The 17,491-nt window shown below is 40.6% G+C and overlaps 1 protein-coding gene across 8 annotated transcripts in view; it reads left to right on the top strand.

Moving 5' to 3' along the window:
• Positions 1–17,491, top strand: part of SLC25A13 (solute carrier family 25 member 13) — a 221,912-nt gene that overhangs the window by 29,906 nt on the left and 174,515 nt on the right. For 4 of the 8 annotated variants that reach the window (XM_067042538.1, XM_067042537.1, XM_059074831.2 and 1 more), the window contains exon 2: positions 13,444–13,497. In XM_067042538.1, coding sequence (XP_066898639.1) covers positions 13,444–13,497 — 54 coding nt within the window. Of the gene's footprint in view, positions 1–9,900; positions 10,114–12,568; positions 12,697–13,443; positions 13,498–17,491 lie in introns of those variants that run through there. The other 4 variants (XM_067042539.1, XM_067042541.1, XM_059074832.2 and 1 more) reach the window with 4 other exon arrangements.

Below are 17,491 nucleotides of genomic sequence, written 5' to 3'. Positions count from 1 at the left end.
GTGCCCCTGGACAGTGTACTTCACAAGTGTTTCTCAATTTTTTCTTCCCCTCAGGTGGGAGAGGATGGCTAGAGGTGGCTGGAGTTGGGTATTTGCCTTCCCTCTGGTCAGCTGGCTCTGGTATTACTCCAGTAGGTTAGACTCCTCTGAAATAATTTCTTCTGAGGCAGACCTTCTTATAAAGAACAGAATGCTCTGATGCATTTCAGCTTGGTTCCTTTTCCTTTCCTCCTACTGGAAATGCCAGGTGATTTTTCTCTGATGTTCACTGAGAACCAGGTTGAGTTCCAGGAGGTAACATTCACAAAAGTGTGGGGAATCCACTATGTCTAGATCCACCTAGAGTTTCTTAAGTCTTTTCTTGTCCACACTGAGCCTCCAGCGATTGGTCATTGTGATCCTCTGGTTCTGCCTTTCTGTTTCTCCATTTTGGGGGGCAGTGGTTTGCTTGGTGATATCACTCCTCTGATGGATCTGGGGAGGGCAGTTGATTTTTCAATTTTTAAGCTTTTTACTTATTTTTAGGACAGACTGGCAACTTCTAGGCCCCTTACAAGCTGCACTGGAAACCAAAAGTCTCCCCATCATCTTTTGACTACCTTTCCTATATTGGAGAAAATCCCCACATTACAAGGCCTGCCTGCTAGAACATATGAGTCAGAACTCAGTTCCCATCTTTCCCTGCAGCCAGGGCACAAGCATGTGATCTAGCTTTGCCAATTGGATGCTCGTGTGTGACTTTGATTTGGAAGACGGCAACACAAGGAAGCAGCTTGTGTGTGTAGTTTCCTTTTCGGCTGACATGACAGGCAACCGAGGCAACCTGCTTTTGTTGTGGGATCTGAGGTGCATTTCTCACCAGGTGATTCTGGAATAGTTTTGGACATCCCTGGTGGTGCCTTAGCCTTAAGCTGATTCTCCAGGCTTCCCAACATAACTCTGATCATCCAGTAGAATTTTAATATACTGTTTTTCTCCTTAGCCTGTTACCTTTTATTGCTTATTTCTAAGTTGGATACATGTTGGACCTACCTCCTCGTCTTCCTTTCATATTTGGGATTAGAAATATCGTATAACTGTGTTTACAGCTTACATTTTTTAAGAGTAGCTATTAATCATTACCAACCTTATGTATCATTTTAGGATTCACAGAGCACTTTTTCTTCATTCTAATGAATCCTTAAGATAACTTTATGAAACAGATAAGTAGATTTTGTCATTTTTCCCTTTTTATAGATGAGGAAACTAAAACTTGGAGATGTTAACTGACTTGTCTAAGATCACCAAGTTAGCAATACGTTGGAACCCAAATCTTCAAACGTGGTGATGTTTGCTTATGACAGGGTGAGCAAGCATCTCTTTCACCATAAAGAGTTGAAAATACAAACAGACAAATGTCTATTTCAGAAAAGACTTATACTGTCTCTTTTCAAATTTTTAGTCTTGGGAACATTTACTGGAATGTTAGCTTTAGCTTAATAACAATAATAATAAAATCTAAAATTAGAGCATTTAAAGTTATTTTGGCCTAACAGAACCCACAGCTAAAACACCACCATGCATTTCTTAACTGCTGTACTCTTCTTCATACAGAATTTTAATGGTGATGGCTTTATTATGGTTTAATGTTTGTCTACAACACATTTCACAAGCTACTGAATCCTTCTGATAAATACCTCCAGCATCCCTGAAATTACCCACTTGCATAATTACTCAGCAGGTTAACATTTGTGGTGTCTGGTGCTCTATAAGTCAACTGTTGAGTGATATGAACATTTGAGAGTTAGATTACACAGTAAGGTTGTGGTTTGAAGAATGCTTAACATGGCATCTTGTCTGTATATTAATTTATATTTCAGTAACTTTTTTTATAATGACTGCTCTTTATTTTTTAACATCTTTATTGGAGTATAATTGCTTTACAATAATGGTGTGTTAGTTTCTGCTTTATAACAAAGTGAATCAGCTATACATATACATATATTCCCATATCTCTTCCCTCTTACGTCTCCCTCCCTCCCACCCTCCCTATCCCGCCCCTCTAGGTGGTCACAAAGCACTGAGCTGATCTCCCTGTGCTATGCGGCTGCTTCCCAATAGCTATCGGTTTTACATTAGGTAGTGTATATATGTACGTGCCACTCTTTCACTTTGTCCCAGCTTACCCTTCCCCTTCCCCAGGTCCTCAAGTCCATTCTCTAGTGGGTCTGTGTCTTTATTCCCGTCCTGCCCTTAGGTTCTTCATGAACTTTTTTTTTTAGATTCCATATATATGTGTTAGCATACTGTATTTGTTTTTCTCTTGCTGACTTCCTTCACTCTGTATGACAGACTCTAGGTCCATCCACCTGACTACAAATAAGTCCATTTCATTTCTTTTTATGGCTGAGTAATATTCCATTGTATATATGTGCCGCATCTTCTTTATCCATTCATCTGTTGATGGACACTTAGGTTGCTTCCATGTCCTGGCTATGGTAAATATAGCAGCAATGAACATTGTGGTACATGACTCTTTTTGAATTATGGTTTACTCAGGGTATATGCCCAGTAGTGGGATTGCTGGGTCATATGGTAGTTCTATTTGTAGTTTTTTAAGGATCCTCCATACCGTTCTCCATAGTGACTGTATCAGTTTACATTCCCACCAACAGTGCAAGAGGGTTCCCTTTTCTCTACACCCTCTCCAGCATTTCTTGTTTGTAGATCTTTATTTTTTTTAACATCTTTATTTGAGTATAACTGTTTTACAATAGTGTGTTAGTTTCTCCTTTACAACAAAGTGAATCAGTTATACATATGTTCCCATAACTCTTCCCTCTTGTGTCACCCTCCCTCCCACCCTCCCTATCCCACCCCTCTAGGTGGTCACAAAGCACAGAGGTGAACTCCCTGTGCTATGCTGCAGCTTCCCACTAGCTATCTAATTTACATTTGGTAGTGTATATATGTCCCTGCCACTCTCTCACATTGTCACAGCTTACCCTTCCCCATCCCCTTATCCTCAAGTCCATGCTCTAGTAGGTCTGTGTTTTATTCCCATCCTACCACTAATCTCTTCATGACTTTTTTTTTTTTTTAGATTCCATATATATGTGTTAGCATACGGTATTTGTTTTTATCCTTCTGACTTACTTCACTCTGTATGACAGACTCCAGGTCTATCCACCTCATTACAAATAACTCAGTTTCATTTCTTTTTATGGCTGAGTAATATTCCATTGTATATATGTGCCATATCTTCCTTATCCATTCATCTGTTGATGGACACTTAGGTTGCTTCCATGTCCTGGCTATGGTAAATATAGCAGCAATGAGCATTGTGGTACATGACTCTTTTTGAATTATGGTTTACTCAGGGTATATGCCCAGTAGTGGGATTGCTGGGTCATATGGTAGTTCTATTTGTAGTTTTTTAAGGATCCTCCATACTGTTCTCCATAGTGGCTGTATCAGTTTATATTCCCACCAACAGTGCAAGAGGGTTCCCTTTTCTCTACACCCTCTCCAGCATTTATTGTTTGCAGATCTTTTGATGATGGCCATTCTGACTGGTATGAGGTGATACCTCATTATAGTTTTGATTTGCATTTCTCTAATGATTAATGATGCTGAGCAATCTTTCATATGTTTATTGGCAATCTCTATGTCTTCTTTGGAGAAATGTCTGTTTAGGTCTTCTGCCCATTTTTGGATTGGGTTGTTTGTTTTTTTGATATTGAGCTGCATGAGCTGCTTTTACATTTTGGAGATTAATCCTTTGTCAGTTGCTTCATTGGCAAATATTTTCTACCATTCTGAGGGTTGTCTTTTGGTCTTGTTTATGGTTTCCTTTGCTGTGCAAAAGCTTTTAAGTTTCATTAGGTCCCATTTGTTTATTTTTGTTTTGATTTCCATTTCTCTAGGAGGTGGGTCAAAAAGGATCTTGCTGTGATTTATGTCATAGAGTGTTCTGCCTATGTTTTCCTGTACGAGTTTTATAGTGTCTGGCCTTTCATTTAGGTCCTTAATCCATTTTGAGTTTATTTTTGTGTATGGTGTTAGGAAGTGTTCTAATTTCATTCTTTTACATGTAGCTGTCCAGTTTTTCCAGCACCACTTATTGAAGAGGCTGTATTTTCTCCATTATATATTCTTGTCTCCTTTATCAAAAGTAAGGTGACCATGTGTGTGTGGGTTTATCTCTGGGCTTTCTATCCTGTTCCCATAATCTATATTTCTGTTTTTCTGCCAGTACCATACTGTCTTGATTATTGTAGCTTTGTAGTATAGTCTGAAGTCAGGGAGCCTGATTCCTCCAGCTCCATTTTTCTTTCTCAAGATTGCTTTGGCTATTCAGGGTCTTTTGTGTTTCCATACAAATTGTGAAATTTTTTGTTCTAGTTCTGTGAAAAATGCCATTGGTAGTTTGATAGGAATTTCATTGAATCTGTAGATTACTCTGGGTAGTATAGTCATTTTCACAATGTTGATTCTTCCAGTCCAACATGGTGTATCTGTCCATCTGTTTGTATCATCTTTAATTTCTTTCATCAGTGTCCTATAGTTTTCTGCACACAGGTCTTTTGTCCCCTTAGGTAGGTTTATTCCTAGGTATTTTATTCTTTTTGTTGCAGTGGTAAATGGGAGTGTTTCCTTAATTTCTCTTTCAGATTTTTCATCATTAGTGTATAGGAATGCAAGAGATTTCTGTTCTTTAATTTTGTATCCTGCTACTTTACCAAATTCATTGAGTAGCTCTAGTAGTTTTCTGGTAGCATCTTAAGGATTCTTTATGTATAGTATCATGTCATCTGCAAACAGTGACAGCTTTACTTCTTCTTTTCCGATTTGGATTCCTTTAATTCCTTTTTCTTCTGTGTTTGCTGTGGCTGGAACTTCCAAAACTATGTTGAAAAATAGTGGTGAGAGTGGGCAACCTTGTCTTGCTCCTGATCTTAGTGAAAATGGTTTCAGTTTTTCACCACTGAGGATGATGTTGGCTGTGGGTTTGTCATATATGGCCTTTATTATGTTGAGGAAAGTTCCCTCTATGCCTACTTTCTGGAGGGTTTTTATCGTAAATAGGTGTTGAATTTTGTTGAAAGCTTTTTCTGCATCTATTGAGATGATCATATTGTTTTTATTCTTCAGTTTGTTAATATGGTGTATCACATTGATTGATGTGCATATATTGAAGAATCCTTGCATTCCTGGGATAAACCCCACTTGATCATGGTGCATGATCCTTTTAATGTGCTGTTGGATTCTGTTTGCTAGTATTTTGTTGAGGATTTTTGCATCTATGTTCATCATTGATATTGGCCTGTAGTTTTCTTTCTTTGTGACATCTTTGTCTGGTTGATATAAGGGTGATAGTGGCCTCATAGAATGAGTTTGGGAATGTTCCTCCCTCTGCTATATTTTGGAAGAGTTTGAGAAGGATAGGTGTTAGCTCTTCTCTAAATGTTTGATAGAATTCGCCTGTGAAGCCTTCTGGTCCTGGGCTTTTGTTTGTTGAAAGATTTTTTTTTTTTTTTTTTTTTTTTGCGGTATGCGGGCCTCTCACCGTTGTGGCCTCTCCCGTTGCGGAGCACAGGCTCCAGACGCACAGGCTCAGCGGCCATGGCTCACGGGCTTAGTTGCTCCGCGGCATGTGGGATCTTCCGGACCAGGGCACGAACCCGTGTCTCCTGCATCGGCAGGCGGATTCTCAACCACTGCGCCACCAGGGAAGCCCTGTTGAAAGATTTTTAATCACAGTTTCAATTTCAGTCAGTGCTTGTGATTGGTCTGTTTATATTTTCTATTTCTTCCTGGTTCAGTCTTGGAAGGTTGTGCTTTTCTAAGAATTAGTCCATTTCTTCCAGGTTGTCCATTTTATTGGCATATAGTTGCTTGTAGTAATCTCTAATAATCTTTTGTATTTCTGCAGTATCCATTGTTACATCTCCTTTTTCATTTCTAATTCTATTGATTTGAGTCTTCTCCCTTTTTTTCTTAATGAGTCTGCCTAATGGTTTATCAATTTTGTTTATCTTGTCAAAGAACCAGCTTTTAGTGTTATTGATCTTTGCTATTGTTTCCTTCATTTCTTTTTCATTTATTTCTGATCTGATCTTTATGATTTCTTTCCTTCTGCTAACTTCGGGGTTTTTTTGTTCTTCTTTCTCTAATTGCTTTAAGTGTAAGGTTAGGTTGTTTATTTGAGTTGTATCTTGTGTCTTAAGGTAGGTTTGTATTGCTATAAACTTCCCTCTTAGAACTGCTTTTGTTGCATCCCATAGGTTTTGGGTCATCATTTTTTCATTGTCATTTGTTTCTAGGTATTTTTTGATTTCCTCTTTGATTTCTTCAGTGATCTCTTGGTTATTAAGTAATGTATTGTTTAGCCTCCATGTGTTTGTATTTTTTACAGACTTTTTCCTGTAATTTATGTCTAGTCTCATAGCGTTGTGGTCAGAAAAGATACTTGATATGATTTCAATTTTCTTAAATTTACCAAGGCTTTATTTGGGACCCAAGATATGATCTATCCTGGAGAATGTTCCATGAGCACTTGAGAAGAAAGTGTATTCTGTTGTTTTTGGATGGAATGTCCTATAAATATCAGTTAAGTCCATCTTGTTTAATGTATCATTTAATGCTTGTGTTTCCTTATTTATTTTCATTTTGGATTATTTGTCCATTGGTGAAAGTGGGGTGTTAGAATCCTCTACTATGGGTTGAGAATCTGCCTGCCAATGCAGGGGACACAGGTTCGAGCCCTGGTCTGGGAAGATCCCACATGCCACGGAGCATCTAGGCCTGTGAGCCACAACTTCGGAGCCTGCGCGTCTGGAGCCTGTGTTCTGCAATAAGAGAGGCTGCGACGGTGAGAGGCCCCCACTCCCCACAAGTAGAGAAATCCCTCACGCAGAAACGAAGACCCAACACAGCCAAAAATAAATAAATAATTTTTTTAAAAATCCCCTACTACGATTGTGTTACTGTTGATTTCCCCTTTTATGGTTGTTAGCATTTGCCTTATGTATTGAGCTGCTTGTATGTTGGGTGCATAAATATTTACAATTGTTATATCTTCTTCTTGGATTGATCCCTTGATCATTATGTAGTGTCCTTTGTCTCTTGTAATAGTCTTTATTTTAAAGTCTATTTTGTCTGATATGAGAATTGTTACTCCAGGTTTCTTTTGATTGCCATTTGCATGGAATATCTTTTTCCATCCCCTCACTTTCAGTCTGTATGTGTCCATAGGTCTGAAGTGGGTCTCTTGTAGACAGCATATAGATGGGTCTTGTTTTTGTATCCATTCATCCAGTCTATGTCTTTTGGTGGGAGCATTTAATCCATTTACATTTAAGGTAATAATCGATATATATGTTCCTATTACCATGTTCTTAATTGTTTTGTTTTTGTTTTTGTAGGTCTTTGCCTTCTCTTGTGTTTCCTGCCTACAGAAGTTCCTTTAGCATTTGTTGTAAAGCTGGTTTGGTGGTGCTGTGTTCTTAGCTTTTGCTTGTCTGTAAAGGTTTTAATTTCTCCATCGAATCTGAATGAGATCCTTTCTGGGTAGCGTAATCTTGGTTGTAGGTTTTTCCCTTTCATCACTTTAAATATGTCCTGCCACTCCTTTCTGGCCTGCAGAGCTTCTGGTGAAAGATTGGCTGTTAACCTTATGGGAATTCCCTTGTATGTTATTTGCTTTTCCCTTGCTGCTTTTAATATGTTTTCTTTGTATTTAATTTTGGATAGTTTGATTAATATGTGTCTTGGCATGTTTCTCCTTGGATTTATCCTGTATTGGACTCTCTGTGCTTCCTGGACTTGATTAACTATTTCCTTTCCCATATTAGGGAAGTTTTCAACTATAATCTCTTCAAATATTTTCTCAGTCCCTTTCTTTCTCTCTTCTTATTCTGGGACCCCTATAAGTCAAATGTTGCTACGTTTAATGTTGTCCCAGAGGTCTCTGAGACTGTCCTCAGTTCTTTTCATTCTTTTTTCTTTATTCTGCTCTGCAGTAGTCATTTCCACTATTTTATTTTCCAGGCCACTTATCCGTTCTTCTGCCTCAGTTATTCTGCTATTGATTCCTTCTAGAGAATTTTAAATTTCATTTATTGTGTTGCTCATCATTTTTTGTTTGCTCTTTAGTTCTTCTAGTTCCTTGTTAAACGTTTCTTGTATTTTCTCCATTCTATTTCCAAGATTTTGGATCATCTTTACTATCATTATTCTGAATTCTTTTTCAGGTAGACTGCATATTTCCTCTTCATTTGTTTGGTCTGGTGGGTTTTTACCTTGCCCCTTCATCTGCTGTGTGTTTCTCTGTCTTCTCATTTTGCTTAACTTACTGTCTTTGGGGTCTCCTTTTTGCAGGCTGCAAGTTCATAGTTCCCATTGTTTGTGGTGTCTGCCCCCAGTGGCTAAGGTTGGTTCAGTGGGTTGTGTAGGCTTCCTGGTGGAGGGGACTAGTGCCTGTGTTCTGATGGCTGAGGCTGGATCTTGTCTTCCTGGTGGGCAGGTCTGTGTCTGGGGGTGTGTTTTGGGGTGTCTGTGACCTTTTTATGATTTTAGGCAGCCTCTCAGCTAACGGGTGGGGTTGTGTTCCTGTCTTGGCATAGGGTGTCCAGCACTGGAGCTTGCTGGTCCTTGAGTGGAGTTGGGTCTTAGGTTGAGATGGAGGTCTCTGGGAGACTTTTGCCGTTTGATATTACATGGAGCTGGGAGGTCTCTGGTGGACCAACGTCCTGAACTTGGCTCTCTCACCTCAGAGGCCCAGGCCTGATGCCCGGCCAGAGCACCAAGACCCTGTCATCCACATGGCTCAGAATAAAAGGGAGAAAAATGCAAAGAAAGAAAAAATAAAATAAAATAATTAAAATAAAAAATAAAAGATAATTATTAAAAATAAAAAATTTTTAAGTAATAAAAAATAGAAAGAATATAAGACGAGAGCAAGGAAAGCAAAAACCAAATCCACCAATGATAGCAAACACTAAAAACTATACTAAAGAAACCAAGAAAAACCAAAAAAATTATCAAACATAACCCTAGGACAAATGTTAAAAGCAAAGCTATACAGACAGAATCACATGCAGAAGCATTCACATACTCACATAAAGAGAAAAAGAGAAAAAAATATGTGTATCATTTCTCCCACAGTCCACCTCCTCATTTCGGATGATTCGTCTATTCAGGTATTCCACAGATGTGGTACATCAAGTTGATTGTGGAGATTTAATCTGTTGCTCCTGAGGCTGCTGGGAGAGATTTCTCTTTCTCTTCTTTGTTCGCACAGCTCCGGGGGTTCAGCTTTGGATTTGGACCCGCCTCTCCGTGTAGGTCGCCTGAGGGCATCTGTTCCCGCTCAGACAGGACGGGGTTAAAGGAGCAGCTGATTCGGGGGCTCTGGCTCACTCAGGCCGGGGGGGAGGGAGGGGCACGGAGTGCGGAGCGAGCCTGCGGCGGCAGAGGCCAGCGTGACGTTGCACCAGCCTGAGGCGTGCCGTGCGTTCTCCCGGGGAAGTTGTCCCTGGATCACGGGACTCTGGCAGTGGCGGGTGCCCGCACAGGCTCCCAGGAGGGGAGGTGTGGAGAGTGACCTGTGCTCGCACATAGGCTTCTTGGTGGCGGCAGCAGGAGCCTTAGCGTCTCTGGGGTCTGCGCTGATAGCCGCAGCTCGCGCCTGTCTCTGGAGCTCCTTTAAGTGGCGCGCTTAAACCCCTCTCCTCGCGCACCAGGAAACAAAGAGGGAAGAAAAGGTCTCTTGCCTCATCGGCAGCTCCAGACTTCTCCCGGACGCCCTCCTGGCTAGCCGTCGTGCACTAACCCCTTCAGGCTGTGTTCAGGCAGCCAATCCCAGTCCTCTTCCGGCTTCCGAAGCCCGAGCCTCAGCTCCGAGCCCCCGCCCGTTCCGGCTTGTGAGCAGAGAAGCCTCTCGGGCTGGTGAGTGCTGGTCGGCACTGATCCTCTGCGGGAATCTCTCCACTTTGCCCTCCGCACCCTGTTACTGCGCTCTCCTCCGTGGCTCCAGAGCTTCCCCCTCTGCCACCCGCAGTCTCCGCCCGCGAAGGGGCTTCTAGTGTGTGGAAACCTTTCCTCCTTCCCAGCTCCCTCCCACTGGTGCAGGTCCGTTCCTATTCTTTTGTGTCTGTTTTTTTCTTTTGCCCTCAGGTACGTGGGGAGTTTCTTGCCTTTGGGGAGTTCGAGGTCTTCTGCCAGCGTTCAGTAGGTGTTCTGTAGGAGTTGTTCCACATGGAGATGTATTTCTGATGTATTTGTGGGGAGGAAGGTAATCTCCACTTCTTACTCTTCTGCCATCTTGAAGCTCTGATCTGCTCTTCATTTATTAGAATGTAGGGAAACTGTAGGATGAGTGACTCAGTGAAGTCAATGAAAAATTATTTTTCTTAAATGTGATGAGACCCCTCTTTCTTTTTTCTTCTGCAGTTAATGATAACTGTGTTTTGGGGGAATTTGTTTTAGACTTATTGATTATATCAGTCAAGGTTCACCTGCAGAGCACAGAATTCACACTTTATCTTTCTGGTTTTCCTTGCCATACTTCACACTGACCCCCTTTTAAACTAGTCATTGAAGTTTTGTTATTTTTGGCTGTTTTTATTTTTGTATTTGGGATGTACCTAGCTAGTATATGTGTTTTGCGAATGCTATTGCTGTTATTTATAATGTTTGTGTTATCAAAAATTTTACATATTCAGTGATCCTCAAATCCTGCCCGGTGGAACATAGATTTGGGGAATTGACCTGAAATTTCTATACTGTCTTTAAACAAAGGTTAATTTCTCCCAGTTTATGGAAAAAAGTACAATGCATAGTTTTTCTAGTTCAACCCCCCCCTTCTCCTTTAACCCCCACTTGGTGTGAATGTTATGTGCTTGTGTATAAAATTCTCTTGAATTAAGTAGCAAATGGTGACAATTCATAGTTATCTGCCAATAATCCTTTTTCTTCTTGGTGATTTACTCTCTATGTTTGAAAATTATTTAAATCTCTTGATATAAAGATTTTGTTTTAATGGTGGCATCTATTCTTACAAACGCAAATTCAGAAGAGTAATGATAAAGCAAATCAGGCAATCAGATTGTAAGAATAGTATCTGTAAACATTTGCATGCTATTAGTATATGAGAAATATATACATGTATATAAAACAATGAAAATCAGCCTTTTGGAAACAATCTAGAGTTTGATGAATCTTCTAAGAAGCCCAGTGAACTAAGGATTGTCAGGTGATGCAACGTGCGCTTGCCAAGCAGGTGTTCTGAGTTGGCTTAAAAAGGGAGGCTACATTTCTTGGCTCCCCTTTTCCAGCTCACAGAACTTGCTAGCTCCTGGTTTTGCCACCAGGTAGACTCCATCTCAGTACACCTTGAGAATGCTGGCATGTCTAACTGTAACTTAAGTGTAACTGTAACTTAACTGTAACTATGAAGTGTTCTGTACACATTAGGTGACCTGACTTAAAAGTGCTGGGCCACTATATGGATTGTTTTCTCCTGTGCCCTCCACCCTGGGAGAGTTACGGAGTGAAAGCTTTCTCTCAGAGAGTTGTAGTCCTGGTGGTGCATTTTGGGATTAGTAAATAGAAGAACGCTGTGGGAATTTAGGGTGGGGGTGCATTTTGGGATTAGTAAATAGAAGAACGCTGTGGGAATTTAGGGTGGGGGAAGTTCACTCTGAAACTGCGTTGCCCACGGAAGGCTTTATGAAGTGTGTGGCATGGTGAATTAATGTGCTTTTAAAGGATGTGTTATTCAGATGGAGCAAGAATAGTTCATTTTGTGGAAACTTACCTTTGCTCTTAAAAGGAAACCCAATTAAGTGCTGAGGGTCACCATATGCCTTTTAAAAAACTGTTACGATCTTGAGATGTAGAACTCGAAGGGAATTTCTTTGCTCTTAAAGGAGAGGATAGAGGCATTTCATGCTGGCTCATCTTCTCCAATAGTGTTTGTCCTACGCCACCTTTCTCAGAATATAGACCCAAAGGGAGGGAATCTTCTGAGACTCTTAGCACGATCATCATTCTTAGGTTGGTTAGCAGTCTGTTTTCTTCTCGTTAATTGAACAAAGAACACTCACTAATTGAGGATTTTAAAGAGATTACAAATTCTTATGGATAAAAATAGCATTGGTGGTTACAAGTACTCAGCTGAAGTTAAGAGTTATCAGTCTTGCTTTGGGAAACAAGGTGACCAACTAACTGGTTTCAGGAAAACTACCTCTCCTATTCCAGTGATTAGTTAATAAAATTATTCCTGACAGTGGCAGGCCAAGAAGCTCAGGCAGTTACATATTTCGAGACAGAGAACCCATTGTCCAAAGGTCTCAGAAGAGCCTTTGCAAACACACAGAAAGGATTTAGAACAATTTGCATAAATCTCCCCATGGATAGCGACATGGCTCCAGTATTGGGGTGGTTCCAGGAACCCCTCCTTGGCTGTATCGTGGGGCGACGCTGTGCTTGGTGAGAATTCAGTCTCCTGACGGTTTTTGCCAGCAGGATGGGGTGATGGGACGCTGAATAAGCCTACTGTTTGGTTCCACATAAGGACTCTTTTGTGTTGGCCTGGGGCAGCCATGTTCAAGTTTGTCTTCTTTTTCCCCAATGATGTTTTTGGACTTCGTGGGCTGGAGAATTAAGCACAACACCTATTCTGAGCTAATCTGTCAAACTTTGCTCTGAAAGGTAACCATAGCCCCTTGTATTCTAGAATGTGGTAAATAATAGTCATACATATGGAGACTTAGGATTTTTTTATTCGTTGAAGTACAGTTGATTTACATTATTACTTTCAGGTGTACAACGTTGCTATTCAATCTTTTTTATAGATTATACTCCATTTAAAGCTATTACAAAACAATGGTTATATTTCTCAGTGCTGTATAATTGGCGACTTCTGTTTTCTTAAAAGTAGGGGAGAGGAGGAGACTGCTTGGCATGACCAGATAGCTGGGCATTCACGCCTGTCCATTGTGGAACTGTGGGAAGTAATTCCCTTCTGTTAATATTGTTTGCCTTGCTCACTAACTTCTCTAAGAACTGTGTTCTCTTACATAGTTAACGATCAAGTTGTACTTTAATATTCACCTGTGAAAGGTGTGGGTCACTCTGGAGTGTAGTTTAAAATGCCAGGTGGTTACAAATCTGTTTCAACTTTTTTTCTTATTCATTTTGGGAAAACAATGGTATATATTAAACACTACATATTAGGAGCTTTACTGGTTTCTTGCACGGAATGTTATCATTCTAGAAGCCACATAAGGAGTCTAATTTAAAATCCAGAGAGTAGTTTATGCACTGGGGAAATTTAGTGCTTTAAGTGTAAAAATGAAATCCACTGATTTCTAACCTGGAGTTTATTTTCTTTCAGTGTGCTAGCTTGATTTCTCAGCTTTGTTCTAATAATATAAACATTTTTATGTTTATTTATAGGTGGCTTTAACCAAGAGAGCAGATCCAGCCGAGCTTAGAACAATATTTTTGAAGGTCAGTATAAAGGAATCTATTTTGTTTTCTGTTTGATTTGTGTTCTGTAACTTTGAAGATTATTTTTGAGCAGCTCTTAATTTCATTGTTATATTTTTAAAAAATCCCCCAAAGTATCTTAAGACGTATAAAAGAGATCCTTTACAGTTATATCTATTTTAAAAAATGTATCAGATACTTGTAGGCGACTGTTTGTGATGGCCGCATGGTTTATGTTTTACTTTCTTTTGTCTCACATGGTATCAGGTATTGAAACAGAGTTGCGGGGCAGGGGGGCATTTTGTCTCACAACCCATTTACCTTTCCAGGATTGACTTGTGCAGTTTGATGATACTAATACTTTTCCTCTTAAGAAGTTTAAAGCTCTTTGTAAACATCTTAGTAATCCTTCTTTCGTCCAAAGGGGACTAGCTTGTCTCTCCTTAGAGCATTGTTGTTGGTGTCGTCATTATCATCTTCATCATATCATTTTCCTTCAACCGTGGTGCCCTTGAGGAGGCCCCAGTATGAGTAATAGTAGATACTACATCACGACAGACACCACACAAGTTTATTTCCTTAGTTTCTTATGCTTGTACCTACTTTGTGATATTAGGCACTGAGTGATTAATACTCTAATAAAAGCCTACTTCAGGTCCCAAACACTGGACCACTTTTAAGGTTATTTAACTGGTAATGAAGTACTAAACAAAGAAAGAAAAGGCCGCTTTTGTAAAGAAAATTTTAAAAAATATATATGTGGACCTTTTCTAAACATGGTGAAAAGGTAGCTGTGCTATATATAAAGAGGATCAAGCCTCCAAGTGAGAAACTTATTATACTGCTATGTATCAGTTATATGGCTTAGGAAGTTATCAATTCTGTGAGCGTCGCTTTCCTCATCAAACTGTGTCACTATTAAAAAATTGAGGAATCAAGGAATTTGAATACTGATAGGGTTATTTGATATTAAAGAATTGTTATTAATTGACTTTTTAGGCCAGGTAATCGTATTCCGAATATGGGAACTATAGAGTCTTTTTCTTTTAGAGATGTACACTGAAGTATTTACAGATCAGATTATGATATCTGAGATTTGCTTTTAAATAACCCAGTTTTGGTGAGGTAGGAGAAATAAGTGGGCAGTATGATGATAATTTTTGCAATTGGGAAATGGAATATTGGGTTTATTATACTATTCAGTCTACTTTGTATATATTGATATATGAACATTTTCATAATGTCATAACAATTTGTAAAGATTCAATGAAAAAACTTATTTGAAAGTGATATGCATGTGATATACATCAGATATTGGTTCAGTAAATGCTGTAAAATTAAATAATTCAAAAAGAGACGGACTCCAAGAGAAAATGGTTAAAAATATGAGCAAAATAAGAGAAAAAAATTTATAAGGTGGATTGTATTATATATAAGAAAGCAGAATTCTTTATAAATTTATTTTTTGCCCAGAAAGGTCAATACAGTGTCGCGATTCTAAGGTGGAAAAGAATTCTGGATAATGAAAGTCCAGAAAACAGAAACACATTTCTTTCTCACCTAGACTAGTGTTTGTTGCTGTGCACGTTGGGCCCCCCATGATTGGGCTGAGGTGTGTATGAGTGAACCATAGACATTTTAAAGGTGTGTATTTAAGGTCTACTCTTACGATGTAATTCTGGAAGACCTCTTGCAGAAGAGCACATGAGTGGGTTGCTAAAGAGCCTAGAGAGATGCATAAAACTTGTTAACTCTAGCTGGCAAAGTCATAATCATTCCTTGAACTCAGGATCTGTGTACTTCCCATTTCCTAAACCAGCAATAGCTGTGGGCATCCTTCTGACAGGAAATGGGAAAAACTTAGAGTGTCTCAGTAGATGGTGCATCTTGGATACGTACTGGTCTTTTGATGTGATCCAGTGCAAAGGCTCCATGTAAAAGCCGTGCCCACCTTTTGATGGCACGTGGTGGCTGGTGAGGCTGGGTTAAGATTCTGCTTTGGAACAACGTATCTTTTCCAGCTGCCACATCTCAGTAGCAGGCACGTCTTTATTGGAGACAAATGAGGTTGGTCAGATAGATCCAAGGAGGGTAGCAGTCCATGCAGAGTTCTGGAGAGCCACCCGTGGGGCTTCTGTGTCAGTGGGCCTGAAGGCTGGGCTGGAATCTTTGGGACCAGATAGGGGAGTGCTGTCTTCCCTTGGCGTGGCTGGGACGATGTGGCTTTTGAGTGAGAGTTCCATACGACTTGGAGTCCGAGAGGATGATGTGGGGCTACTGTCCCCGAAGAAAACAGTGGTCAGCAGTTTCTGGAAGGGATTGTGGATCTGGCAGAGGTTCGGGTGATCTCATCAGGCTTGGGTAGTGTGGTACCAGCACAAATCCACCTTGGCTCCCCACGCTGAGTATCTCTTGTTTACTCTCTGCCGCAGACGCTGTTTGGGGGGAAGAATAGGGAGAGAGGCGCCTGGGGGCTGGACCAGGCGTGTCTCTGCTGGGGCTGGGCTTTTCCGTTAAGCATGGATCAGCAGTGAGCATGCTGTAAACCTGACTGCTTTGCCGACTTTCTATGACTCTTTCCTGACTTTCCTTATTTATAAATATCCCAACTTTCTCTCTGCTAAACTAGTTAGCTGATTCTTCTGCAGCTTAGGGGAGGTGGAGAAAAGCTTCACTGTACCCTTTGGGACAGATGTGCTGGTAACGGGAGTGGCAGCTGTGAAGAGCAGAGAGAGCTAGCAGAACCAAAACATAAGGAAAGAGGGGTCCTGGAGGGCTAAAATGGGCCCAATTCTGGCTTATTTTAGTTTTTTGAAAAGAGTTAAAATCAAGTCCGCTTCGTTTTTTGAAGCTGCTTACTGCATGTTAAGTACAGTGTCAGGTGTTGGAGATATAAAGATGCATAAATCATGGCTCCTGCCCTTAACTATCTCACTGTGTGTGTGTTTAAGTGTAAAAAAAAATAATATGGTTGATCTGCATTATATAGCATTAATTAGCAGGGAGATGATGTGGAGCTAATTACATCTTCCTAGAGAGGGTCATTAAAAGTTGCGGGAGGTGGTAATATTTGAGCTGGTATTTATCCGATGGAGAAGGTGGAGGAGGGTTGTGGAGCAAAGGAAGACCGTTCCAGGCAAAGGCAATAGCATGACCAGAGCAAAGAGCTCTAAGAGCGCCAGGTGTGGCAGTGGCCTGCAGCATAGGGTCTTAGGCAGTGGTACTAGAATGGTAGGCAGGGTGGAACTTGGCATAAAGTATCCCCAGCCTAAGGTGTTTGAATTTGTTTATGCAGGCTTTTCTAGTGATATGTGGCGGGTAATGTTTTGTCTGGATGTAGAAGTTGAGGTCTAGGTGTAGTCAGTTTTGTTTCTAACCTAAACGTTGACATGGGGTTTTCCTCTGCCTAACACTTTCCATGCTGCTTCATGTTAAACAGGTGTGTATTTGAGTGCTTACAGTTTAAATAAAACCCCATGGAAATTTGCAGTGCGTGGGATGTGCAGAAAAAGACCAGATTTACAGGCATGCAGAAGGTAAAAAAAAAATCTTAAGTCAGCACAGTCAAGGGTCACTTGTGTGCTTAAAGCAGATGCCACAGGAAATGGGAGCAGGGAGCAGTCCCTGTGGCGGGAGAGGTCCGAGCAGGCTCGTTGGAGAGGGACTTGAGGAACCCCGGGCAGGCACTGAGGAGGGCAGCGGAGGCTTCTGGGAAGCAGGACCACATTGGAGGGAAGGCCTGGAGGTGGCTTTGGGAGCAAACAGCCTCCAGATTGAAGGATTCCTGCTCATTCTTCAAATGTTTATTTAAACTCAACCCTGTGCCAAGGAGTCTGCTAAGTATTACAGGGTGTGAGTGACAAAATTAGAAAGAGAATTGGGAGTTTGCCATTTCTGCTAAACAATAGGAAGCCATTGAAGGTTTTCTGAGTTACCCAGCAACATGGAGTGTGGGTCTGAGATTTGATTGGTGCAGCAAGACCATGGGTTAGGCAGCGAAGGATGTAATTGTGGT

This window comes from Kogia breviceps, chromosome 9, assembly GCF_026419965.1.
Source record: "Kogia breviceps isolate mKogBre1 chromosome 9, mKogBre1 haplotype 1, whole genome shotgun sequence".
Classification (NCBI taxonomy): Eukaryota; Metazoa; Chordata; class Mammalia; order Artiodactyla; family Physeteridae; genus Kogia; species Kogia breviceps.
This window is presented reverse-complemented; position numbering and strand designations above follow the sequence as displayed.